Source organism: Sphaerodactylus townsendi, linkage group LG15, assembly GCF_021028975.2.
Source record: "Sphaerodactylus townsendi isolate TG3544 linkage group LG15, MPM_Stown_v2.3, whole genome shotgun sequence".
NCBI lineage: Eukaryota > Metazoa > Chordata > Lepidosauria > Squamata > Sphaerodactylidae > Sphaerodactylus > Sphaerodactylus townsendi.
In genome coordinates this window covers 24,608,934-24,633,578 of record NC_059439.1, presented here as the reverse complement: position 1 = coordinate 24,633,578, position 24,645 = coordinate 24,608,934, and the positions used below count along the sequence as shown (strand labels likewise).

Sequence of the window (24,645 nt, the reverse complement as noted above, 5' to 3'; positions counted from 1 at the left end):
TCTCTATCATACGGACACTATCCCTTTGATGTGTAGAATGCTATTCTCAGGGACTTCCTTCCTTCCTGCTTCTTCCTCCTCTCCACTCCTCTCTCCCTTGCTCTCCAGGCTGCATCATGTGCGCCAATGGGATGCTGACTGCTTCCATCCCCTTCAGCCAGATAGATTAAATGGAGGACCTATCACTCCCCTCTGATAGTATTGCAGTGGCGTAGGAGGTTAAGAGCTCATGTATCTAATCTGGAGGAACCGGGTTTGATTCCCAGCTCTGCCGCCTGAGCTGTGGAGGCTTATCTGGGGAATTCAGATTAGCCTGTACCCTCCCACACATGCCAGCTGGGTGACCTTGGGCTAGTCACAGCTTCTCGGAGCTCTCTCAGCCCCACCTACCTCACAGGGTATTTGTTGTGAGGGGGGGAAGGGCAAGGAGATTGTAAGCCCCTTTGAGTCTCCTCCAGGAGAGAAGGGGGGGATATAAATCCAAACTCCTCCTCCTCCTCCTCCTCCTCCTCCTCCTCCTCTTCTTCCTCCACTTTTCTATCTTTAATGGAGTTCATTAATAAATACTTCTCTTATTAAATTAGAAACGACGAACGACTCCGTCTTTTCTTTGCGCCGACACACACACACATGGTTGGGGATGCTTTGCTGTGCTTATGCCTCCCTGCCCTCTGCTTTCAATGCCAAGGTGTCTCTCCCCAGAGAGATAACCCACATCCCCTTCCCCCTAGGTCCCACATATGCTTTACACAGGATCACCCCAGTAAAGTGACCTGCCACGAAGGCCACTGCTGTGTGGACAGGGGTGTTTTTTCTTTGCTATTGTTTCTTTTTCCTTTGGCCAGAAAAAGGGCTCTCTGTTCCAGTTAAGAACATAAAAACATAAGAAGGAGCCTGCTGGATCAGACCAGAGTCCATCTAGTCCAGCTCTCTGCTACTCGCAGTGGCCCACCAGGTGCCTTTGGGAGCTCACATGCAGGATAGGCAAGCAAGTAGCCTTAAGAACATGAAAAGAGCCTGCCAAGACCAACCACCAAACTGGTGACCCACGGTGGCCTGCCAGGTGCCTTTGGGAGCTCACATGCAGGATGTGAAAGCAATGGCCTTAAGAACATAAGAAAGAGCCTGCTGGATCAGACCAGAGTCCATCTAGTCCAGCACTCTGCTACTCACAGTGGCCCACCAGGTGCCTTTGGGAGCTCACATGCAGGAGGTGAAAACAATAGCATTCTGCTGCTACTGCTGCTCCAGAGCACCTGGTCTGCTCAGGCATTGATCTTCCTGGTATTCTGGGGACTCCTCTTGAGTTCCCCTGTGGACACACAGCGATCTAGTGGCCTCCTCCACATCACATTGGAGATAGAGCCCTAGTCACATTCTCCATTCCTTTTCCATGGTATCTATTTTCTGCCCTCCATATGTAATTGTCCCCTCCCCATTTTATTCTGGCAAAATCCTGTAAGTTAGGATAGTTGGCTGATCCCCAAATCATCCAGTGGCCCGTTGGAAGATTTGAATGCAAGGCCTGAACCCTCTGAAAACCCTGGTCTTACTATACCTAAGAAGATCCTGACAGAATGGATTCTTGTGTTAGGGATTATATCTGCCCCAGAGTATGTGGTGGAAGATGAAATAAAATGGCTTACATGGAATCCTCGTACACTTCCTTTGAAGGATGCATCTCGAAAGACGATGTGTGAAGACAGTAGGTGATCAAAGAGGACATCCCACCCAGGAGGAGGTCCCCAGGCTGGTATTGCTCAAGTGAAATAGGGAAAGGATCAGGATATGAACACTTCATAGTGCACACTGTCCAGTCCACGGGAGGAAATAGCATTAGCAATACTATCAGACTCAGCCTACTGGTAACACTTTCCTCCAGGTGCATGCTCTCTTGATCCCAGAATCCCAGGTGACACTGGATGGAGGCTACCTTGGACAGTATCCTTTTTAAGAGAAATGTGTCCACCTTATTTTTACCATCTATACAATGGCAAACACATGCCTTGAAAGCTAGCTCTGATTGTATGGATTCCACTCTCAAAGTGGGCCACTAGAGATCAAACCGGGAGAGCTTTACCACCCCATCTCTCTCGGCGCTCAGTGTGCTTCATTATGAATGTTTTCTAGAACCTCCGTAAAAGTCGCCTAGCCGTCAGTCAGGAAAAAAACAAATTACTATGAGATGCAGCTAATTGCAGGGAGAGTTGATTAGAGGGAAGGAGTTTGGATTGTTAGTGTCATCTTTGAAAGAAAATGCTTTGATAGGAAATGCTCTTTTCCACCACATCTGATTGAGGACTTCTTTTCCTCTGATGTTCCGTATAGATTAATTCCCAACAGGCAAGTCTGTTCATACAAGAAAACCATTGACCCTACAAGGAAACTAATGCCAGTGGGGGTTTGTCCCCATTCAAATGCATGCTACTCTGTCTTGGTGGAGGCCTTTTACAAAATAAAACAGCTTAGCACAGTGATGGCGAACCTTTTCCAGACCGAGTGCCCAAATTGCCACCCAAAACCCACTTATTTATCGCAAAGTGCCAACACGGCAATTTAACCCAAATACTGAGGTTTTAATTTAGAAAAAAGAGTTGGCTCCGAGGCTTGCGTTACTCGGGAGTAAGCTGGGTGAAGCAACCGTGCAACACTTTGAATGGGTGAATCACGATCCTAGGAGGGTTTACTCAGACACAAGCCCCATTGCCAGCAACCGAGCTTACTCCCAGGTATAGGATTGTGCCCAGGCCAGTCTAGATGTGTGTGTGTGCCCACAGAAAGGGCTCTGAGTGCCACCTCTGGCACCCGTGCCATAGGTTCGCCACCACTGGCTTAGCAGATATGGGGAAAAATGCTTACAATACAGGGAAAGCCTGAAAGGAAGAATATATAACTACATGTTTAATCCTCTGTTTTTCACTAAAATAAATCTGTAATGTTCTTCATGTTCAGACACTTAGTTTCTTCTTCATGATGTAAAAGTTTATATATATAATGTTTTAATGTTTTAACCAAGCTAACTAAACAGAAAGGGTACATACATTCACTATCATAGACACCATAAAAACAATAAATATGGTTGTTCAGACTCCTCAAGACCTTTTATTAATTAGCAGATCCTTCCTGTTCAACTCAGGTCTCAGAATAATAATATAGCATTTGGGTGAAAAGATACAAACCAGTAACCCAGCACTGGAAGCCAAGATAGAGAAGATCTCAACGGCTACCATATATTTCCCTTTGGTACTCAGGTAGGTTGGAATAAAAGACACCCAAACGCTGCAAAAAATCAGCATGCTAAAGGTGATGAACTTGGCTTCATTGAAACTATTTGGCAACTTCCTGGCTAGGAAGGCCACCACCAAGCTGATAAAAGACAAAAGTCCCAAATAACCAAGGGCTACATAAAACATAATCACCGACCCTTCGTTACATTCAGCCACAATCTCTGTGGTCAGTGACCGCCTGTCAAAATCGGGGAAAGGGGCTGAGGTTCCTAGCCAAGCCATACAGATGCCTACTTGGATGCAGGAACACGAAAAAAGGATGAAGCCGGTCAGTCTTTTCCCTACCCATTTTCTCACACGAGACCCTGGTTTAGTGGCCATGAAGGCGACAACCACAGTGATGGTTTTGGCCAAGACAGAAGAAACGGCCACTGTGAAGATGATGGTGAAAGCAGATTGCCGGAGGAGGCAGGTCACCTGGTTTGGTTCTCCAAGAAACAGTAAAGAAGAGAGGAAACAGAGGAGGAGGGAGACAAGGAGAACATAGGTGATACCCTGATTGTTGGCTTTCACTACAGGGGTATCCCTGTGCTTAATGAAAGTTCCCAGTACGAAAGCAGTAGTCAGGGACAGTGAAACAGTTAGAACTGTGGAAATGATTCCCAAAGGTTCTTTATAAGATAGGAAAGTTATAATTTTGTCAAAGCACTGATCTTGGTCCTTGCTTGGATACTGATCTTCTGGACAACTGATACAGTCAACCATGTCTGGAAAAAAAATAGGATAACGTTATAATTGATATTTCACGACCGTCAGTGTGGGAGATATTATTCATAATACCTGTTAGCTGCTCTTTCCATGTCTGGAGAGGATGGTCTAAAAATATTTTTAGCCTCTGACCTTTTATTCTGATTATTTATTAACTAGCAATAAAGCCCATTGAGAGACCAAACTCAATGGACTCTAGAAAACTGATGTTTGCAAAGCTGGATCCTGGCTTCAGAAAGTGGGGGAGAGTGCAGGGTCCCTATGAAGATGCAGGAAGTTCTCCCATCTCCATAGGCACCCTCCCTTTTGCAAAGCTGGATCCCGGCTTTGCAAGGGGCGAGCAGGGGGCCTGCGAAGGTGAGAATAGTTTTCCCCATCTCCATAGGTTGACATCCTGTTGGCAAAGCTGGATCCCAGCTTTGTGGGTGGGGGGGACGGACAGGGCTCCTGTTTCTTTTGTGCATCCACTTTTGAAATGCCCTTCTCCCCACATATTTGGAGAATGCCACGCAAGGCCAGCAGCAGTGGTGGGATCCAAAAATTTTAATAACAGGTTCCGATGGTGGTGGGATTCAAACAGTGGCGCCGTCCCTATTGGGCAGGGAGGTTGCTTTAGTAACCCCTTCTCGGCACTCAGAAAAAATTAGTAACCACTTCTAGAGAAGTGGTGAGAACTGGTTGGATCCCACCTCTGGCCAGCAGTATTCCCCAAAGTGGCATCCTTGGAAAGAGCTGTTGGGAAGTGTAGTCCTTTCTTTTTTGGGAGGAGCTGGAACCTGGGCCCTCTCAGATATCCAAGGACTATACTTCTCAGCAGCTCTCACTTTTTCTGGTTTGTCATCAGGAACCCGCCACTCGTTTACATAGTAAAATACTGTATAATTTGTTGTGTTTGAAAATTTTTCAGAATTCACACTTAACACATTTTACTGAAAAGTGTGTGTGAGAGAGAGGGGGGGATGTAATGCATAATCTCACCTACCCTTCAGGCTTGAAAATTTTCCTTCTGGACATGGATCACAATTGTAACAGCAAAACTTCTCTCCTTCCTTCTTCTTTTTGTGATAACCAGGTTGGCAGGGGTCGCTGCATTGTGAAAGTGGCAGTACCTATTAAAAACAGCAGGGATTCAGAATTGGAAAAACAAAGCATCATTTTATTGTTTGAATAATATAAACAGGCAATGGCAAACCATCTCTGCCTTGAAAACACTGGCTCTTTCTGCAAGGATACCCTGAAACCTTTTGAGACAGGAAACACAATATTTCCACGTAGGAGTTCCTCATAGCTTTTACCCCAAAATGTTTTATTTCCATCCTGAAAACATCTTAAATATATCCTCAAAAACAGCGATTCTTATGCTGAGATGTTTTCAAAATGTTTTGACTTGTTGTGTGTTCTCTTTATGATATTTCCCACACCTCTCTTCAGAACCTAGATTTCCTTCTTGGTGCCATTTTCTGAGCTCACTCTGCACTACCTCACCTATTTTTTTTCATCCATTTATTTTATTTTGGGGTCTGTGTGTGTGGATGAATTCTATGAAGCATGAATTGAATGAGCTATGGTGAATTGCAGCTCAAAGCACTGAAGCATCAAATCCATAAATATTTTTTAAGCCCTGGATAAATCCCAAAAAGGAAGCCAGGAATGATCTTGAGGGGATGAATGCAGACAAACTGTGGGATGGGAGATCAAACATATTTTCCAAATGTTGTACAAAATTTTTTGGTGACCTTTGTGGAAAGAATCACTATGGAGTAAGTAACTAATTATTTTTATTTAATTTATTCAGTCATAAATTGTTCCCAAAATTGTAACAAAACCCGAAACGTGAAACTGACCATAGCCCTATCCTTGGACTGCCCTAGTACTTCACGTAACACTAAGGCAAGTCTGAGCCCCTGCCCTTGCCTTAACCCTAACCCTAACCAATTATTTTATTTTAATTTATTTTTTGTTACAATTTTGGGATCTATTTATGACTGAATAAATGAAATAAAAATAATAAGTTCAGTTTAGGTTTATGGATTTATGGAGGAGAAGTCAATTTATGGCTACCAATCTTGATCCTCTTTGATCTGAGATTGCAAATGCCTTAACAGTCCAGGTGCTCGGGAGCAACAGCCGCAGAAGGCCATTGCTTTCACATCCTACATGTGAACTCCCAAAGGCACCTGGTGGGCCACTGCGAGTAGCAGAGAGCTGGACTAGATGGACTCTGGTCTGATCCAGCTGGCTTGTTCTTATGTTCTTATGTTCTATGTTCTAGGTTTAAGACAAGGGCAGGGGCTACGGCTTCTTTTAGTGTTATATTGAGTTCTAGGGTGCACTCCGAGAATAGGATTATGGTCAGTTTCAGGTTTCAGGGTTTTGCCATAACCCTTGCCCTTGCTTGAAGCCCAATCCTAGAACTCAACGTAACACTAAGGCAAGCCTGAGCCGCTCCCCTTGCCTTAACCCTAACTCTTATAACGGCATTACAACCAGGGGCGTAACGAGGCAGCCCTGGGCAAACTGTAGCCCTGGGCAAAACCTGAGTTGGATGCCCCCCCCATGGGCGACCACTCCACCACGACAAAAAATTTTTGCACCAGGACATTGGTGCCTGCAGGGGGTGCATTTTTAGATATATCAGCACCAAAATTTCTGTTTCCAATAGGAGATGGGGGCTACAGTTTTGAGGGTCCATAACTTTGGCCCCCCTGAACCAAACTGCACCAAACTCTGGGGGTGCCATCATCTCCAGATGATACCCTGAAATTTTGGTGCTAATACATCCAAAAATGCACCCCCTGCAGGAACATCCTAGAAATTTGCCCAAGAATCTTTGTTCTGCATTGAGTTTTCTGCAATGCTGTCAATGGGGGTTGCAGGCTGTGGGGGGCACATTTCTGAAGGCACAGTCTCAAAACTTTCAGTTCGATCATCAGGAGACTGCCCTAATGATACCCCCCCCAAGTTTGGTGCAGTTTGGTTCAGGGGGCCCAAAGTTATGGACCCTCAAAACTGTAGCCCCTATCTCCTATTAGATCCCATTGGAAACAATGGGGGATAGGGGCACCCCCTTTGGGAGTCTATAACTTTGGACTCCCTGAACGAAACCTCACCAAACTTGGGGGGTAGCATAAGGACAGTCTCCTGATGATACGCTGCAATTTTGGTGCCGCTAGCCTAAAAAATGCGCCCCCTGCAGGCCAGAAATGGAAAACCACTAAAATACCCAAAAACGAACCCAGCATTTTGATGCCCCCCACAAGGTGATGCCCTGGGCAGCTGCCCACCTTGCCCAATGGGCATTATGCCAGTGATTACAACCGTGTTACAGAAACCCAAAACGTAAAACTGACCATAGCCCTATTCTCGGACTGCGCCCTAGAACTCAGGGCAACACTAAGGCAATCCTCAGTCCCTCCCCTCCCCTCCCCTCCCCTTGCCTTAACCCTAACCCTAATTTATTATTTTTATTTAATAGATTCAGTCAAAAATTGTTCCTAAAATTGTAACAAAACCCCGAAATGTGAAACTGACCATAGCCCTATTCTCAAATCCCAGTGCAGATTCGGTCAAAATCTGGATTCGGACTGTCCGAATCTCCAACCCTAGTCATCATAAGTCAGGTGCAACTTGAGAACACTTTCCCCACCAATGGAAAAACTGAGCCAATGAAATCGAGATTTATTTTTACCATCTCTTGCTTGGATGAAGAATATCTGAGGAACAATGAAAACTAGTGTTGAATGTCCTTTATCATGGCAGTGTTCCACACATAGGGAACATCATTCCCAAATACTGTGCAGTATATTTTATTTCCTTTTAATTTGTTTTCAATTGATGTGGGTTCAGTTGGTGTTGCTGACCTTGTTGGAGCCCAATGATCCATGGCACGACTCTTTCAATACTTAACCTGTGGTAAAAACTGAGTTACCACAAATAGCAACTTGAAATCCACACCTGGTTAAAAGTTCTGTGCCAGTCGATCATATCTGGATGAATGACAAGTTGTTTTCCTTTGGGGGCATCAGGATCCAGCCTTCCGACTTTCGTCTTCTGGAAAGACTTGTTCGGGAACGTGATGAGGTTGGTGATATCGAATCCAACTCCCATTTCCTTGTTCTGGTTAAAAGAAATGGTTTCTCCTGCTGTGTTGTTAAATGAAATGCCTTGAAGAAACGGATGGAGCTAGTCAAAGGAAAAGAAACAGAGGTTGTTTCTTCACAGAGGTTTCCAAGACTTGGGGAGATAAATCTAAATTGGAGTCTAAACAGTTTTGAAATTGGAGTAGGGACGACTTTCAAGACAGTGCACCTAATTTCCAGGATCCAAGAAAAGGAAGCAAACGTGAAAGCACAAACATTATACATGAAGAACAGAGTTAAACACACACACACACACACCCCGTTATGGATAGAACAAAAAACTGGAGTTTTTCTCAATAGCTGATTACACACTGCTGCTCTGGCCTGCAGTGATGGACAGTTTCCTTCGGGGTGGAGGTTTCTGTACTGATGTGCTCTGTGTTATGATTTGGCAGATACCCAAAGCCCTGTGGTTAGTGAGAGTGGGGAAACCCAGTGTTTTCCCTTGCTCTGGAGTTGCTGCACCTTCTGGTTGTCCCCACTCACTACTCCTCACAGGCATTTCTTGAGGAACCCCAGTCGGCTTTTTTAGAAAGCACAAAATATCTGTATAACAGAAAAATCAGTATAACACAGAAATATCAATATAGCAACACTCCATGCAAAATGGGCTAAGATGCACTATCCATCCATCCATCCATCCATCCATCCATCCATCCATCCATCCTCCCATCCATCCATCCATCCATCCATCCATCCATCCATCCATCCATCCATCCATCCATCCATCCATCCACCCATCCATCCATCCATCCATCCATCCATCCATCCATCCATCCATCCATCCATCCATCCATCCATCCATCCATCCATCCATCCAATACTTGTATTGGCATTAACAAAGAAGTTAATAAAAGTATAAATAACGATTAAAAGAAGAAAATCGATGATGAATAAGTAAGAAGGCAATCCTTAAAAGGATAGTTAAGCAACATAAATGGGCCGGATCCCCTGAGTCAATGCCAAAAGTGTTGCCACATCCACAGTTTTTTGTGGACACCGGTCACACAACAAAAAATAAAACTTCGCCTTATCTAAGAATAAGTGGCAGTTTTGGATGTGAGGGTTGATAAGCGGGGTATATATTTTGCATTCTAGTAAAATATGTTCAACCGACTCAATTGACCTCAATTGTTCTTTAGTGATGAGGGGTCTGTAGATGTCTACCCCACAGGTAAGCAGAAGGAAGAGCATTCATGTCCCAATTCATACATGGCAATGAAGGAGAGATTACCTGCCAAGGTTGAAGCTCATAGATTCTCACCCTTCTGCCACTCACATGTGCTCTGTGACTGAATCTAGACAAGTGCATGGCATGCAAAGCATGGGCTACAGCATGAACAGCATTATAGATACTGTAGCTGTGGCCAGTCATGTCCATTTCAAAAAGCGGCCCAGGAACACTCTCCAGCCTCTCTTCCCCAGTACATGTCCCGTTGCTTGCCATTGGTTCTTGGGAATTTGGAAAGGAACAGTCAAATGTTTGCTTCCAAAACTCCATGCGAAAACCATCCCCCTTCGCCCAGTGAGGTTTGATCCCATGAAGAAACTTCTGGAACCCAAGAACATTGACAGAGTGAAGTGTGAAGGAAAGGGCACCTTGAAACAGGTCACAATTCATGAAGCGTTGAAAGCCTGATAATGTGAAATCAACCTGACCCGTCATGATCCATACTTTTGCCAGTGATGCTTTTTCTTTATGTTCGGCAATTCCTAAAAACATCAAAGTGTTCATGGTTACCAGGGTCATGGATTCCCCATAGAAAATGATTGTGTTGACTTTGCTAAATGTCAAAGTATCATATATCTGTGTTGTCAAGTGGAAAAGGTCTGGTACAAAGTCCCATTTTGATTGGTTTTGGATTCGTCCTGTGGAGGCCAAACAGATTCCATTCTGGGAAAGCAAAGGCTCCAGGGTTTTTAAGAAATGATCTCCGCTGTCATTATCCACAGCAAGGAGCCCAACCCACGTCCATTGGAAATGGAGAAGCAGCTGTACGACCCCCATATACTGATGGTCTTCATTGGGTGACATGCGGAAAAAGGAAGGGAATCCTGCCTCACCCCTGTCTGTGAGGACAAATGTGCCATACGTGAGCTAAAATAAAAGAATACAGAGATGATTTGTGTACCTATTTATGCAAATGGTATTTGCTGAAGGAGGCAGCTGCAGACTTTGAGACCATTTAAACCAGGGATAGGGAACCTGCGGCTCGAGAGCCGCATGCGGCTCTTCTGCCCTTGCACTGTGGCTCCACGAGCCGAGCTGCTGGCCCCTGACGGGCTCCAGCCTGTGCAGGCAGTGCATGGTTTCGAATTTCAACTGCCCGCGAGTCGCCACGCACCGCTGGCTTCCCTCAGCCTGCCCCATTGGAGCGGGCGGTTTTCCTGGCGGCCGGCAAGGCCGCTGGTCTCTGAGTCTCTCTGCCCGCCCTGCGGGCGGACACATCCATGCGCTTCTCAGAATGAGTGGAGTAAAAGGTGAAAAAAACCCAATATATACAGTGTTGTCTTTATTTTAAATGTCAAAAATTATTTGTGGCTCCAAGTGTTTTCTTTTCCCATGGAAAATGGGTCCAAATGGCTCTTTGAGTGTTAAAGGTTCCCTACCCCTGATTTAAACAAAACAAATGTGGATTGTACATGTGTACTGGAAATAGTCATTGGAATTGATCTCTTAAATACAATGTTCTACTCTGCTTCCCGGATTTTCCCTGTTGAAATCATTTCCATGTATGTTTTGGGGATCCATCACCATGTAACGATTCCTAATTCTCCTTCAGTCTGAATCCCACCATACTCTGATTTATTGCATTGCTCATCCAATCATGCATGGCTCTTACCTGTGGAATTTTGTAGAGGCTTAAGATGTCTGCCATACGGAAAGAGCTGTCTCCATCAAACCCACCAATGACTGCGATGAGGTTTTTCTGGGCGCTGCATTTGTAATTTGGGGCAGACACGTGTCCTTTGAAGACTAGATCCATGGTCCTGTGATACGTCATCTTGGCGTTGTGGTAGGTGTCATGGATGTGGAAACCAAGCGTAGCATTGGGCAAAATTTGGGGATTTTCTTGGATCTCCTTTACAGCAAATGCCAAAGCAAGGGTATGCTGGTAGAATTTGGTCACCATTCTTTAGAAGGAGAAGGATACTCTGTTATGTGAAAACTCGACAGAGCATTAGCTCATTTTATAATAAGATTTGTCCATTCTGTATTCGAAAGTTTTTTGTTTAAAAAGATACAAAACAACATCTTCTTTTGGGTGCTGTATGGTTTCCGGGCTGTATGGTTGTGCTCTAGCAGGATCCTCTGAAGATGCCAGCCAAAGATGCAGGTGAAACGTCAGGAGAGAATGCTGCTAGAACACGGCCATACAGCCCGGAAACCACACAGCACCCCAGTGATTCCGGCCGTGAAAGCCTTTGACAATACACTGAACATCTTCTTTATTCTTATCTATGTTCTAAATCCATTTACCAACATCTTAAGCTCACCTCTGCATGCATCAAATGATACATGAAAATGTATTAGCATTCCAAAGCTATCACAGAGTTCAGTTTCAGTTGCATTAAATTGGAAGGCACTGACGCATGGGGGTGATTATGACCTGTACTAGGCAGACTATTTTTTACCAGGTGGTTTGCCATGGCCTTCCCCAGTCACCGACACTTTACCCCCAGCAACCAGTTTATTTACTTCTTAATGTTAAAGATCACTGTGTTGCACTCTTCATAATTTTGACCAACTTGATCAAAGTTTTCAAAATTCTATCAGATCATTATAGCTAATCAAACTAAATCACCAGCAATGAAAGAGCTCAGGCATATTTGTACTGCAGTTGGGTTAAAAGATCAGTGTTGAAACCAACATAGCCACAGTGAAATTAAAACCTCGGGTAACCAAAGAAAGTTTGGCCACATGATGCCTACAAGACACACGGTCCAAGGAAATTTCAAGGGTGAAGGTTTGCTAAAGACATCTCCAGTGAGAATTTCCCATCTTTAGCTGTCACATATCCCATTTACATGGCCAGGAACACTGTGTGGTCTTTGAGATGAGGACCTTAAGTGGCAAGGTAGACATGATGGGAGATCTTTCAAGGTCCCTGTTCTCAATATGGTTAGACCCATCATGATAAGGAGAAACTTGATGAAGTTTCCAATAATATATGGAAAATCCTAATAGTGAACCCATGGAAATATTAGACTATTAATTAATGCAACCTGGGGAGGAAAGGCAGGATAGTATTGCCCGATCAGGTCAGATATTAGAAGCTAAGCAGGGTCAGTATTCGGAGAGGAGACCACTAAGGAAGGCTCTGCAGAGGAGAGCAAGAGAGACTGTATTTTATAGCAGCAAATAGAAATGCCCTGCCTCCTTCTCTGACTGATATCTGAAATGTTGTTCTTTGGGGGTTAGAAACACTAAAGAATGAATGTTTGGGGGTGGTCTGCAACAGGTAGGATTGTCAGCTCACGGTTGGGAAACTCCTGGAGGAAGTTCAGTGGGGACATGTTCCCATTAAGTCCACCTTCCTGGGCAGCTATTTTCTCTCTGTCACCTGGAGATCAGATCTAATTACAGGAGATCTGTAGGCCCCACCTGAAGTTGGCATCTTGAACAGCAGGAAGAGGAAATGAGTGGCAATCGCCAACTGAGTCCAGAATCAACCCATTTTCCTTTAGGCCCCTTCCGCACACGCAAAAGAATGCGTTTTCAAACCACTTTCACAACTGTTTGCAAGTGGATTTTGCCATTCCGCACAGCTTCAAAGAGCATTGAAAGCAGTTTGAAAGTGCATTATTCTGCATGTGCGGAATGAGCCTTAGATTCACCTTTCCATTCTGACACCCCCTTTTAGCATTTATCAGCATTTTTCACATTTCCAATATTTTATTTTATTATTTTATTATTTTACAATGCACATTGGTAACTCAGTTGGATGCTCCCACCTTGAGACTTGTAACTTTTAAAAAAAGATATCTTCCTGTGTCTGAATAGTTCACAGACACTGATGACTTCGCATGTCAAATGTTTCACCCTTTATTATTTTGGAGATTTTTTTTAAAGAGTATGTCTAACTGCATGGCAATTTGGCGAGCTTTAAGCAAATAAAGGGAAAGAAAAAAGCAGATTCTCTGCCAATTTTCAAACAAAAAGAGATCACACGATGGGATAAAAAAAGGTTACATGGACTTTCGAGAGGGCACAGTGGAGAAGAAACTAAAAAGGAAAAAAATATTGGATGGTGTCTGCCTATCAGTTCGTTCTTTGATCCTCATGTCAGCTCGATAACACCTTGGGATGGTTCGGTATTTGTGAAAACTCAAAGGGTTCAGTTTTTAAAAGGTCCTTACTCGGGAACCTCAGATAAGTCCAGGGAAGGCTGTTCGTCGAAATCGACACTGTGAAGCTGGAAACAGAACTGGGAAGTAATCTCACCAATGAGGAAGTCCCCTGTCTGGTACCACTCATGTGAAACAGGGAGGAGGTCATCCTGAGAGCATTTCAGAGAATTTATGGTGCTCACCATGGAAAACGACAAAGAAAGCAACACAGTCAGACTCAGCATGCTGGAAGCGAAATCTCGATTCCAGGCACAGATTCTCCTATGCCCATCCAAAAGGCATAACAGGGTGGTTTGAAAGAAAATGAATGCCAGATGCTAGCTGAGGTGAAATGTACCACAATATCTAGTTTGTCTCCTCAAAGAAAATGTGATCGATGAACATGGCAGAGTTCCGTTACTCCCCTCCAAGATGTCAATGACAAAAGAGGGTTCTTATAAGCTATTCTGGTCTTGTTGCCTGAGTGTTGCCTGGAACCTTCCGGAAAGTCACTGGAGCTTTGGGTCTGGGGAATAAAATATAGTGTTGTGGATAATTGCTAGGGATGATAATTACTTTCGCCAAGTTTGGACTTGCAGGGGCACAATTGACACTCAACCATTTGTCCCTGCTGCCTATGTAGTAATCTTAAAACTATTTCCCAAGGAGTAAATTCAGTGTGATGGTGTAGGCGCAGAAGACATAAGAGGAATATACTCTGAAAAAGCAAAGGTTTTCTTTCTGTCCCCCATTACTTTCTTTCTGTAATGGGTAGTTGGCAACCATGATGCAGCTGAACAAAGAAAAATGCAAGCTTGAAAATCTATCCTTTTTCTGTTACTAAGGCCGACGTAGTAGTTAATGGCGCTCCGGAGATCACCTAAAACGCCGCCTGGTGTCGCGCCATTCAAGAATAGGCATGAAGCTGCATCGGGCAGTCGCTCTTCGCCGCCGTCTGCCGCGGGAGGTCGGTGAGCTTCAGAGCTTTGAAGTGAACGCTCGCCGCTGTCGAAAGAACGGCATGTTACACGCTTCCGCCCCAGCAGACTTTACCAGCCCTGGCTGCCGGTGTTTGGGACACGCCTTCCGCCCTGCCACTGGAGCAGGCGACGGGTTAGCGTGTCCTCAGTTCGCGACGCCGGAAGCCCGGGACATGTTTATCGCCGGGCGCCATGTTTACGGCGCCAAGCGTTCGTTAGTTTGCGGACCGCCCATGTCTCGCTGCCGGTCGGCGTCAGAATTTAATTCGCCGCTTCCTCGCCTTTCATATGAAATGGCCTAGGCAAGTTTGATAGCCCAGCAGAATGCCCCTTGTTCAGAGTTATACAGAATTTGCAAATTCAACTGTTTTGAAGGTCTTACTGCTCCCAGACAGATACCTTGGATTTGCCCTTCTTCTAGTGACAGAAGAGAGAAACATGAAAATGTTTAGGCTTTTTGTCTAAGGAGAAGGGCAACAAAAGACAATATAGATTAGAAAGAAACAGGACCCTAGTTCATCTAGCGTCAAAGAACCAGATGCTGACATCTTCCAATAAGGGCACTAGTTGCCCCATCCCCATCCTTTCTAAATGATTGATTGATGATGATGAACTTTGGGGTGTATTCTTTTTACTGCTATTCTGATGTAACCTATAAAAGTAAGAACACACTGTCATTTTACGTGGTCCCCCTGATGCTGTTTGCCCGTCTGTTGGCGTGAATAAAATATTTATCTGATTTTATTCCTTTGTCGGCTTAAGCTTTTTGGCTTAAATATTTTGAACCCGTTACCCTGCTGTAACAATGGGACTTACTTCTGAATAGACCTGCTGTGGTGTTACCCAAATTAACAGCGTCTGTCCCATTTTAGGTAGGGGAATTACCAAGGACAGACCTTGCTATGTGAGAGGCTGGGCTTTGGGATCTTTACCAGTTTATACAGGTGTTTTTCCCTCCAGAAATCTGCATAAAACCAGAATTTAAGTGAAGTTTAACAATTTTATTAAAGAACAAAAATAATATAAGGTACACAGCAGTTTGGAAATACAGATGGACATACATATAGAGTTTTTTGGGGCTTTGAGTAATATCCTGGGAGTCATTTATTGATGTTTATTCATAATATGATTTCTAGGCCACCCTTTTTCCTTGTCATGTTCAGGACATCTTACAACAGTAGGCTCAACAGATCAAAATCTGTAGTCCATGCATTGTAAAGAGGTGCTGTCAATTATGTGAAATTTGGGTGATGTATTTCCGGTATGGTTCTAGCAGACAAAAGACGTTACAGCCTTCGATATGTGGCTGGCCTTTTCAGGAGGATCTGATGTTGGTTAGGGGTGGAGTATCAGTTAGTTATTAGTCCAGGGTAGAACATTGTGAGTAACAAAGAAGACAACCAGGTCAATAGTTGAGGGCATCTGAATAGAAGTATGAGTAACAATGAAGTCTATAGCATGGGAGTAACAATGGAGATAGCAAGGTCACTGGTCTCCATTGTTACTCCCATTGTTACTCCATTGCTATCCCCATTGTTACTCCCATGCTATAGACTTCATTGTTACTCATACTTCTATTCAGATGCCCTCAACTATTAACCTGGTTGTCTTCTTTGTTACTTACAATGTTTCTTCACCCACCCTGGACACTCCAACAGGTATATATACTCCACTTGCTTTCCCAACATCAGATCCTCTAAAGAGGCCAGCCACAGATGCAGGCGAAACGTCAGGAGAGAATGCTGCTAGAACACGGCCATGCAGCCCGGAAACCACACAGCACCCAAGTGATTCCGGCCGTGAAAGCCTCCAACAATACATTGTGTTTTTATAGCTTTTAACTTGTGTAAGCTGCCAGAGACAAGGTTATGAGATGGGGCATAATTTTTAATAAAATAAATTAAAATAAAATAAACACAGCTGTGAGACACAAACAAACAAACTTTTATTAGGCATAAATTGGTCATATATAAACATACAAATCATCGGGTTAGAGCCTGCAACAAAAATTGAGCAATCGTCTTCAGAATAAGAGGATAGTAACTTTTCAAGTCGCACGATATTTCGGCTCAAAGGGCTGTTCATCTTATTGAGCAGTTAAAACCTAATACGCCTCCTGGCTCATGTCAGGCTCTACCAGAGTTATATAAAGTATTTGCAGACTGGTGGTCTCCTATCTTGGCCAAGTTGATTACCCTGGCAAATGATACAGGGAACTTGCTTAGCTCCTGAACCAACACAATTATTATTCCAGTCTTTAAAAAAGGAAACCCTTATTCTCCATCTAATCACAGACCTATCAGTTTGCTCTCCATTGCTGGGAAGCTCTACTCAAAAAATCCCCTAAGAAGATTGCTCAAGTGGTTTGAGAGACATACACACATAGCTATAGAGATAATGTACATATTCTTAACTTTTTCTCATGATGTGATCCTTTCTATTGAGTTCAGGCCTCAGCACAATAATGTAGCACTTGGGGAAAAAGATACAAGCCAGTAATCCACCACAGGATACCATTATGGAGAAGATCTCCACAGCTACCATGTATTTCCCTTTAGTGCTCAGGTAAGTTGGGACAAAACACAACCAAACGCTGCAAAAGATCAGCATACTGAAGGTGATCGATTTGGCTTCGTTAAAACTATCCGGTAACTTCCGGGCAACGGAGGCCACGAGCAAGCTGATGAGGGACAGAAGTCCCATGTAGCCCAGAACAATGTAAAACATGACGGCAGATCCTTCATTACATTGCAGGATGATCTCTGCAGTCAGGGACTGAGTGTCAACTTCCGGGAAAGGGGGAGAGGTTGCCAGCCACACAAAACAAATGCTCGCCTGAAGGACGGAGCAAGAGATAACGACGAAGCTAGTCAGTCTTCTCCCCACCCACTTCCTCATGCTGGATCCTGGTTTGTTGGCCATGAAAGCTACAACCACAGTGATGGTTTTGGCCAACACGCAAGACACAGCCACTGAGAAGGTTATGCCAAATACAGATTGTCGAAGGAGGCAGGTCACCTTGCTTGGTTCTCCAAGGAACAGCAAAGAGCAGAGGAAGCAGAACAGGAGGGAGATGAGCAGAGTGTAAGTGATATCCCTGTTGTTGGCTTTCACAATGGGGGTATCTCTGTGTTTAATGCATATTCCAAGGACAGAGGCTGTGATCAGGGAATACAAAAGAGAAAGTGAAAGCAGACTGATTCCTAGAGGTTCTCCATAAGACAAGAAGATGGCAGTTTTCGGGATGCATCCATCTTGGTCCTTGCTTGGATGCTGGTCTTCTAGGCATGTTAAGCAGTCATCCATGTCTGAAAAGAAAGAGAGGAGCTATCTTTGTGCTGATTGAAATGTGACGCAGGAGTCTCTTAATCACATTGGATGTGTGTGATCAGCAATAGGAAGGCCACCTTCTGCGCCAGTAGCTGTCACCAACTTACATGGCACATGGTTGAAAGGGAAAGAATCTTTTGATGTTTTCATGTCAAAACATCTTCGATTCATGCCCATGTGCAGCCCTAGAACATTTTGCTTGTGACACACTGTCTGGCTGGATGGGCCACCACTTGAGTGTCCTTTTATTTAATTCAAAACTGGCCTCCAGCACATTTGGAGACCTATTTCTACATTTGTTTAATGGATGTAATGGCAAATTTTCATTTTATTAAATGGGTTCTTATTTTAACTTGGGAAATCCAGTTCACTGTTATCACCTACCTTCGTGGCTGGAAAACCTCCCTTCTGGGCATAGAGAACAATCGTAACAGCAAAACTTCGCCCCTTCCTTCTTTTTCTTGTGATAGCTAGGGCGGCAGGGAGCATTGCACACAGAAATGGGCACCACCTATGTCAGAATATGAAAGGCACTGGCGATTAGAGAAATTACACATTGTTCATAAAATGTGTTGAAGTTGTGAACATTTGAAGTGGAGGAAATCAGAAGATTATCCAAGCAATGATCAGCTTGAATTTATTTGGTCATGATGATTGTTTCTCTTGTTTCTTAGTTGGATAGGACAACAGTATTTGAAAATTCAACTCAGTTCCTGATTCCAAAGGAACAGGAATGACCAACTATGGAGGCCAGTTGAGAGAACTTCCATCTTTTTTTACCTGCACAGTTCTTGTAGGTAAGGCCCCCCCAGCTTCTGGACATGGCCCACCCACCCTAGCAGAGGGAGGGGAGGGAGGGGTGGCATGCAAGGGGAGGGAGGGGTGGCATGCAAGGGAGGAAGAGAGGGCCCGGCATCTGGACATGGCCCACCCACCCTAGTGAAGGGAGGGGGAGGGGGAGGGGGGCATGCAAGGGAGGGAGGGGTGGCATGGAAGGGGAGGGGGGCCGGCATCTGGAGGCCAGTTGTGACTTTTGAAGAACATTGATAGGGTGGCCTCACAAACTGTCCAGATTTTAACAAAGGAAAAGAAATCATTTAACAATGATTTCTTTTCTCAAAATGCTAGAGATATACAAGCAGGAGACTTGCAGAACTTGTGGGGCATATGATTTCTCCTTCCCCCACTATTTCTTCTTTTTCTTCACCAGAAGCTCCCATCGTATCTCTCTTTTTCCTGCTTCTTCTCTCCTTCCTGACTATGATGAGCAGCAGAAGGTTTTGCCTTCTGTTCAACCAAGTCAAGCAGACCCATCAGATTTGAAAGGAAATTAGAAAACCACAACACACACACACACACACACACACACACACACACACACACACACACACACACACACACACACACACACAGAGGCAGGGACTGTGTGCACACTCTGCACCCCTCCAAGCCCCCAGAACACCCTGTCCCACCCTACTCCCAGATCACCCTGTCCCGCCCCCGTCCCATCCCGTCCTGCCCCTTCCCGCTCCTGCCATGCCCCTGGAATGCCTCTGTGTGGGTGCTTGCCCAGTGCGTCGCGCACCCCCCCATCCCCTTGGTGCTACGCCTCTGCACTGACTCAAAAGAACCAATGGAGAATTTTTTTTAAAAAAAAAGAACAGTTGGGTTTGGAAGGAAGAAAGAAAGAATAGGATGTATCCTCGACCAGGCTGTGAGTCTAATAAGGACAGCAGCGATTCATTTTAACTAGTTCATCCCAGCCCAGCATGCAAGCCCATGTGGACTTTGGTGGTGGCAGAGTTGAGCCAGCATTCAGTTTTGGACCATCTTCCCCTCCAAGGCTCACATGGATCTGCTGGTGGTGCAGGATTGAATGCTGAGCCATTCTGAGTCAAGTTCAAGATCCAGCTGTGTCACCTGCCACCTTTAAGACCCAGCTAGCCAACAAGTCAATGAGAGGGACATGGAGAGATGGAGAGAGGGGTTTCACCCTCCACTTTTTTTAAAAAATAGTGGCAGGGCAACAGTGGCCTCCAAAATGCTTCAAATATTCAGCATTACTTGGAACCTGTTTTTTTGGCTCTCTTAAATTGCCACCATCTTTTTCAGTATAACCCCCTCCCCCCAAAAAAAAATGCCAGTAAGGTATTTTTCTTTCTTTTCAGGGGAATGCATATGGCTACTGTTCATTGCTCCAATCTCTAGATTTAAGTATCCATAGGCTGATTCCGCACACGCAGAATAATGCACTTTCAAGCTGCTTTCAGGGCTCTTTGAAGCTGTGCGGAATGGCAAAAACAGTTGTGAAAGCAGCTTGAAAGTGCATTATTTTGCGTGTGCGGAATCAGCCATAGATAAAACCATGTTGACCACTAAATATATTGATGAGACATTCATATTTACATCTTGCCTTGGCTCTTGATTTCAGTATGTGACTCTCACTTTATTACTGAGCCCGATCGTTCAGGAAATTCAAGAAATGTACAGAGGAGTTCAGTCCTGTCTCAAGAAGGACACTGTGGTCCCTGACAATACCTTGCAACCACACCTGATTAAGATACCTATGCCACACAGTCATATCCTCATGGATGATGAATCCTTTTCCATCAAGAGGATCCACATCCACCCTTCCAACTTTCACTCGAAGGAATGACTGGTTTGGGAAGACGACCGTGTTCATGATGTCAAATCCCGTTCCCGCTTCCTTGTTCTTGTTAAAAGACATTGTTTCTCCAGCTGAATTGTTAAAGGAAATGCCTTGAAGAAGCGAGTGGAGCTAGATAAAAGAGAAAAATGAACAGCGGTTGCTTCCCATGGGGGGTCGTATTAAATTGCTGAAGGATCATAGGCTGATTCCGCACAGGCCAAAAACAACGGTGTGAAAATGGTGTGAAAACAGTATAAACCCTTTGACACCATTAAAAACCCTTTTACACCATTTTCACACTGTTTTCGCACTGCTGTTTTTGACCCATGCAGAATCAGCCATACAGTTGGAAGAAGAACTGCAGTTGTATATTACTCCAAAGACCTCATTTGTGAGAATCGTAAATGCTTTTCCTCTTGGATGGAGTTGATGCACTTCCTCTACCGCCCTCCCCTCAAGTTGGACTGTAAAAGCAGCCATCTTACTAAGAACAGATACTGTTATTTATACATCTACTTGTTTTATTGATAGCCTGTCTTTCTCACTGAGATTAAAGCCATATTACATATTTTAAAATGACACAATCGTAGCATTCTATTTAAAAGTATCAATACAGTAAAAAAGGACTGCAGAACTGGACTAATGCACTAAATTGTAGACAACTGTAAAATACAAGGCATAAAGGAATAAAATAAAACTATTATAACCTCCTACGCCAAGAGCTCATGTATCTAATCTGGAGGAACCGGGTTTGATTCCCAGCTCTGCCGCCTGAGCTGTGGAGGCTTATCTGGGGAATTCAGATTAGCCTGTGCACTCCCACACATGCCAGCTGGGTGACCTTGGGCTAGTCACAGCTTTTCGGAGCTCTCTCAGCCCCACCTACCTCACAGGGTGTTTGTTGTGAGGGGGAAGGGCAAGGAGATTGTCAGCCCCTTTGAGTCTCCTGCAGGAGAGAAAGGGGGGATATAAATCCAAACTCTTCCTCTTCTATTACAAAATGTAGGAAACAGGGAAACACAATGGTATATGCAACCATCAAAGCAAAGGAAACCACCCTAAACTTCACAGCTATTAGCTGTGACTCTATTTGCTTTATACAAAGGTCGTCCTGAACCATTAGAGTGACAGTTCAATAATATAATGTACAAAATCATAGAACATGTTCAAGGCAATAAAGCTATTTCATTGTGAAGATTTACCTTCCAAGACTGGCTGGCTGGATATGCGGCTCTTTTGCCTCCTACTTTTGGTCGGTGGATGGATCTAGGTGAGTACATGGCATGTAAAGCATGTGCTACAGCATAGACAGCATTATAGATGCTATAGCTGTGACCCAACATGGACATTTCAAAAATCTCCGCAGGAAGACTCCCCAGTCTCTCCTCCCCAGTACATCTTTCTATGATCTCTATTGACGTCTCAGAATGTGGAAACTCACAGGCAAATGCTTGCTCCCAGAACACCTTGAGAAAATCACTGCCTTGTGACCAATAAGGGTTGATGGTCTGAAGGAACTTCTGGAACCCAAGAAGTTCGTCGGTGCAAATTGTGAATGAGATGGCACCTTGGAAAAGGTCCAAACTCGAGCCCTTCAGAATGCTGGACTGCATAAAATCAATTTGGGCTGTCATAATCCACACCTTTGTGTGTAATAGATTTTCTTCATGATTTCCTAAAAATATCGCCGTTTTTATTGTTAGCATAGTCAGAGATCCTCCACTGACGATAATAATATTGGCTTTGCTCTGGGTGAAAGGCCGATGTACTTTTGCGATTAAATCATTCCCATCAATTAGAGTATCCCATCTGCACTGACTTGGGAATTTTTCTGTGAAGTCCAAACAAATTTTGTTCTTGATAAACAGTGTTTCCAGGGCCTGCAAGAAATGTTCTCCACTATCATCATCTACGGCAAAGAGGCCAACCCAGGTCCACCCAAAATGGAGAAGCAAGCGGATAATCCCCATATATTGAGGAGTTTCATTTGGGACCATCCGGTAAAAGGAGGGGAACTCTATCACATCTCTGTCCTCAGGCGCAAAGCAGCCATAGGTGAGCTAAAATATATATAGACATACATTTTAGAAATGAATTACATGAATAGATTTTATTTAGATGAAAATGGTAGACAAAAAAGTTGCTTAAATATAGACTAAAGTCTGATTTTTTTTAAAAAAACAACTTCTGAAATCATTTCTAGCAGTTGTTGGGCAGACTAATGGGTTGCAAAGTTGCTTAAGAACAGACCAGTTTATCGATAGATTTGAAAATCATCATATTCTCCAAAACAATGCTAATATTTATATAAATGGTATTGCCTTTGACAAGAGACTCCTGGATGACAGCTTTATTATCTGGGAGGGTTTAGAAGAACTCTTAACTCCATTTGGCCAGTTAATGAACACCATACATCTATTACCATATGCGATATGATTATCTAAAGCTATTTTTCTCAATGCGGTGCCAGAATTTGGTACTGGCTTTTTTTAAAAAAAAGTGAAACACACAGAAAGGTCATCCATATGATCATCTCATAATACAGGTACATAATAAAGGTACAGACAGTTTGTTCTATAAATACCAGGCAAGACTTCGTTATTCTAGCATTCTAGAATTTTCCCTCCTTTGATTTTCTGGCAATCAGATTTTTCCTCCTTTGTTGTTATAGCAATCATATTTTTCCTCCTTCTTGCTTATAGAATAACTCCAGGAAAGGACAGTGACATTCATACATCCATGCACAAACCCTACCTGTGGAATCTTATAAAGTCCTAAGATCGTTGCCATATGGAAGGAGGTAGAAGCATCAAGCCCCCCAATGATGGCTATCACATTTCTCCAGGAATCACACTTGTAATTAGGGACAAATCTCTGTGATTTGGAGAGCAGATCCAGGGTGGTCCAGTAAGTCATTCTTACATCATAATAGCTGTCAGAGATGTGGAACCCCAGGGTGAGGTTTGGCAGGATCCGGGGATTGTCGTTGATCTCATTTACAGCAAAAGCCAATGCCAGGCCATGTTGAAGGAACTTAGTGACCATTCTTAAAAAAGAGTAACAGCTTCTGTTATAAGAGAATCCTACATTCTATCTCACTTTACCGTAAATTCCAGGCTATTCTTTAACTGTCTTATTCTCCTCAGAGTAAGCTCAGGCACGTACCTATTTATTCATAGTTTTCAGAAAATTATCATCTTTGCCTTCAGTCCAACTAAGATTTATGGCACAGGTATAATATGTTACAGGTGAAACATTTCTGGCCTCCATACCATATTGGCACCTTATGAAGGTTATGGTATATATATAGCTTCCTAATATATATATATATTATTACAGCTTCCTAATATATATATATTAGGAAGCTGTACAACCTCCCCAAACCTAGGACATACAAATTTTAGGCCCCTTCCGCACATGCAAAATAATGTGTTTTCAAAACACTTTCACAACTGTTTGCAAGTGGATTTTGCCATTCCGCACAGCTTCAAAGAGCACTGAAAGCAGTTTGAAAGTGCATTATTCTGCATGTGCGGAATGAGCCTTGTTGGATAATCTATATACTTGGTGGGAACCCTATATTTAATTCACTGGCATAGGGAAATGCTTGAAATTGATACATTAAATTTTTGGGGGATAGCCTCACTATTGCTGGCAGCTGGCAAAATATGACAACCACCACCACCACCTTTATTAGGCATATAAAATAGGCTCTAGTACGTTACCAGACATTTGTAATGTACAAGGCAAGAGTAAGATCAAAACAGAGAGGAACTGTGTCTAGCATTAGATGTTACTTACAGAGTTCCATCACTTGTAAGAGAAATTTTGCTACTTTTTCCAAAAGCATGGCGTCTGTATCGTTTAACAGAAGCCCCACAACAAAATTGTCAGAGTCTCTTCCAGATTTGTCTAGGGCCAGCCTGAAAAACTCTCCTGTAGTCTTGAACTCATTTACGTTTCCATGTTATCAACATGAAACAGAGAGCTGGCAAGGACAAAAAGAGTCATCTAGTCCAGCCCTCTACCCAGCCCAGGGAATTCACCTTTCATCCACTCCTCCTGTGACCCCTGTAACCATCTGTTTACACACATTGTCAATTTCAATTCAATTCAATTCAATTCAAAGACCTTTATTAGGCATCAAGAGAAAATACAGATAAAACTGTGCAGTAGTATGATCTAGAGTTTAACGGAGTAAAACAACTGCTCATAGTTCA

General features: G+C 43.7%; 2 protein-coding genes across 2 annotated transcripts; both read right to left on the bottom strand.

Annotated features, from left to right (window-relative positions):
- Positions 1–3,037: 3,037 nt before the first annotated feature.
- Positions 3,038–10,169, bottom strand: LOC125444251 (vomeronasal type-2 receptor 26-like). Its single transcript, XM_048516681.1, has 4 exons — positions 9,369–10,169; positions 7,950–8,177; positions 4,978–5,104; positions 3,038–3,994 (listed from the first exon to the last, which is right to left on the bottom strand). The coding sequence occupies exons 1-4, from the start codon at positions 10,167–10,169 to the stop codon at positions 3,093–3,095; spliced, it is 2,058 nt and encodes a 685-aa protein (XP_048372638.1). The 3' UTR covers positions 3,038–3,092.
- A 6,685-nt stretch (positions 10,170–16,854) lies between these two features.
- LOC125444250 (vomeronasal type-2 receptor 26-like) lies at positions 16,855–22,422 on the bottom strand. The gene is made up of 4 exons (XM_048516680.1): positions 21,628–22,422; positions 20,327–20,554; positions 18,160–18,286; positions 16,855–17,753 (listed from the first exon to the last, which is right to left on the bottom strand). Exons 1-4 carry the CDS (start codon positions 22,420–22,422, stop codon positions 16,855–16,857), a joined length of 2,049 nt encoding a protein of 682 aa, XP_048372637.1.
- Positions 22,423–24,645: the final 2,223 nt, after the last annotated feature.

What these genes read in the sequence shown, in the direction of transcription:
- LOC125444251 (XM_048516681.1), bottom strand. Translation starts at nt 10,169, where the DNA reads ATGTCACCCAATGAAGACCATCAGTATATGGGGGTCGTACAGCTGCTT. An exon ending in GGCACAGAACTTTTAACCAG is followed by an intron (nt 5,105 to 7,949) that starts GTGTGGATTTCA and finishes TGTTTTTAATAG; the next exon opens with GTACTGCCACTTTCACAATG. An exon ending in AAAATTTTCAAGCCTGAAGG is followed by an intron (nt 3,995 to 4,977) that starts GTAGGTGAGATT and finishes TTTTTTTTCCAG; the next exon opens with ACATGGTTGACTGTATCAGT.
- LOC125444250 (XM_048516680.1), bottom strand. Translation starts at nt 22,422, where the DNA reads ATGGTCCCAAATGAAACTCCTCAATATATGGGGATTATCCGCTTGCTT. An exon ending in CAGCCAGCCAGTCTTGGAAG is followed by an intron (nt 20,555 to 21,627) that starts GTAAATCTTCAC and finishes TCTTTTATCTAG; the next exon opens with CTCCACTCGCTTCTTCAAGG. An exon ending in GGCATAGGTATCTTAATCAG is followed by an intron (nt 18,287 to 20,326) that starts GTGTGGTTGCAA and finishes ATTCTGACATAG; the next exon opens with GTGGTGCCCATTTCTGTGTG.